The sequence below is a fragment of the Scomber scombrus genome, chromosome 12, assembly GCF_963691925.1.
Source record: "Scomber scombrus chromosome 12, fScoSco1.1, whole genome shotgun sequence".
NCBI classification, from domain to species: Eukaryota; Metazoa; Chordata; class Actinopteri; order Scombriformes; family Scombridae; genus Scomber; species Scomber scombrus.
In genome coordinates this window covers 30,850,892-30,853,391 of record NC_084981.1, presented here as the reverse complement: position 1 = coordinate 30,853,391, position 2,500 = coordinate 30,850,892, and the positions used below count along the sequence as shown (strand labels likewise).

The 2,500-nt window shown below is 40.5% G+C and overlaps 1 protein-coding gene across 1 annotated transcript in view; it reads left to right on the top strand.

Annotated features, from left to right (window-relative positions):
* Positions 1-1,710: 1,710 nt before the first annotated feature.
* The window catches only part of LOC133992236 (damage suppressor protein-like), a 3,018-nt gene continuing 2,228 nt past the window's right edge, over positions 1,711-2,500 (top strand). Inside the window, exon 1 of the mRNA XM_062430956.1 lies at positions 1,711-1,788. Coding sequence (XP_062286940.1) covers positions 1,752-1,788 — 37 coding nt within the window. The 5' untranslated portion in view covers positions 1,711-1,751. The remainder of the gene's footprint in view (positions 1,789-2,500) is intronic.

The window sequence follows — 2,500 nt, the reverse complement described above, 5'->3', positions numbered from 1 at the left end:
CCTTTTTGTGTTTGTGTGTCTTGTAGTTGATCCTGCTCCTCTATTGGAGGAGGAGCTGCAGCTGGGCGGAGTCTCTCCTCACTGCAACCTGCACAGCTGCCATCAATCTCCATCATCCTAACGTTACTCTCTATCCTCCTGTCTGCTACGACTCACCTGTTGCTCTCCACCAGCTGAGTATCTGGGTTGTGTTGGTCACTCTGGCACCAACCCCCCCCCCCCTGTTGAATGTGGTTGAGGTCAGGACTGTGGAGGTAGTCTGTGATAAAGCTGCTCTGTGGGAGCGTTGGCATCTTGGAGGACAGAGTTGGGTCCCAGACTGTGGAGATATGGGATTATCACTGGTTGCACAATCTCATCTCCATATCTCTCTGCAGTGAGATTACCTCCAATGATGGTTAGGATCAACCATATAACCCTAACCCTTACTGACCCTTACTAACCCTTACTGACCCTTACTGACCCTTACTAACCCTTACTAACCCTTACTGACCCTTACTAACCCTTACTGACCCTTACTAACCCTTACTAACCGTTACTGACCCTTACTAACCCTTCCTAACCCTTACTAACCTTTATTAACCCTTACTAACATTTACTGACCCTTACTGACCCTTACTGACCCTTACTAACCCTTACTAACCCTTACTAACCCTTCCTAACCCTTACTAACCCTTATTAACCCTTACTAACATTTACTGACCCTTACTAACCCTTACTAACCCTTACTAACCCTTACTGACCCTTACTAACCCTTACTAACCCTTATTAACCCTTACTAACATTTACTGACCCTTACTAACCCTTACTAACCCTTACTAACCCTTACTAACCCTTACTGACCCTTACTAACCCTTACTAACCCTTACTGACCCTTACTAACCCTTACTGACCCTTACTAACCCTTACTGACCCTTACTGACCCTTACTAACCCTTACTGACCCTTACTAACCCTTACTGACCCTTACTGACCCTTACTGACCCTTACTGACCCTTACTAACCCTTACTGACCCTTACTAACCCTTACTGACCCTTACTAACCCTTACTAACCCTTACTAACCCTTACTGACCCTTACTAACCCTTACTAACCCTTACTAACCCTTACTGACCCTTCCTAACCCTTCCTAACCCTTACTAACCCTTACTGACCCTCCTAACCCTTACTAACCCTTACTGACCCTTCCTAACCCTTCCTAACCCTTACTAACCCTTACTGACCCTTCCTAACCCTTACTAACCCTAACTAACCCTTACTGACCCTTCCTAACCCTTACTAACCCTTACTGACCCTTACTAACCCTTACTAACCCTTACTAACCCTTACTAACCCTTACTGACCCTTACTAACCCTTACTAACCCTTACTGACCCTTACTAACCCTTACTAACCCTTACTAACCCTTACTAACCCTTACTAACCCTTACTAACCCTTACTAATGTGGCTCCATTTAAAAGGGAAATATACCGTAGAACATTTATTACCAACAAGCTTTGTTACACATTACCTTACTGACTGTTCTGTTTATATTTGACACACAGCAAAGTGGAAGAATCAGCACAGTTGGTTGTTAAGGTGTCAGGTATGAAAGATGAGTCACAGTAAACTCAAACTCCTCCTACAAAGACAGAAGAGCAGAAACCGGTCGGTCCAGTCCGCTGACTCACCTGAGAGGCGTGGACTCACACACACTCTCACACACTCTCACACACTCTCACACACTCACACACTCACAGCAGAGGAACCAAGATGAATAAATTTGCCCAAATGGTCGGAGAGAAAGTGGGTGAGTTCATATTTATTTATAAACTCGTATTTGTAACACGTCTGAAAAGTTTTCAGCAAAACTGAACAAAAAATATGCAAAGAAAGAAAAAATCTGAACATGTTTGAAACTGAGTCTGAAAACATGATGTGAGTGGTATGGAGACCCCTAACCCTCCTCACATAAGCTAACTAGAAAACTGAGTATGTTGTACATGGTTTTAATTGACGTGTGAATAAAGAGATACGAGGTTCATTTTATGTTTATTAAAACATTCTCTATAAATGTTCTGACTCTGCTTTAATAGACTAATGAGGCAGAAACATGCTATACATTGAGTTTAATTATATAATTGTATCTAAGTTAAATGTAATAAATTATACACCACTAAAAACATTTGATTTATCTGTTAAGACAAAATGCAGGTTTATCATTTATAGTTCATATTAAACGTGATATAAGTTACACATGTTTCATGTTATTGTACATTAAACACGTAAATTCATCTTTTAGTAATTTTATTGACATGTTTGGTGTTGATGTGATGTACTTTTGGTAAAAAATGGTGCAAATGTCATTTCAAATGATATAAAACCAACAAAAATACTAAATGTACATTTTAACAAACCTGATGCTGCTTTTAAATCTAGTTTAGTTTGTTTTTACAGTGCAGATGAAAGTTGACTTAATAAATCAGCTTTAACAGTGAGCTGCAGTGTTTGTTCATCACATT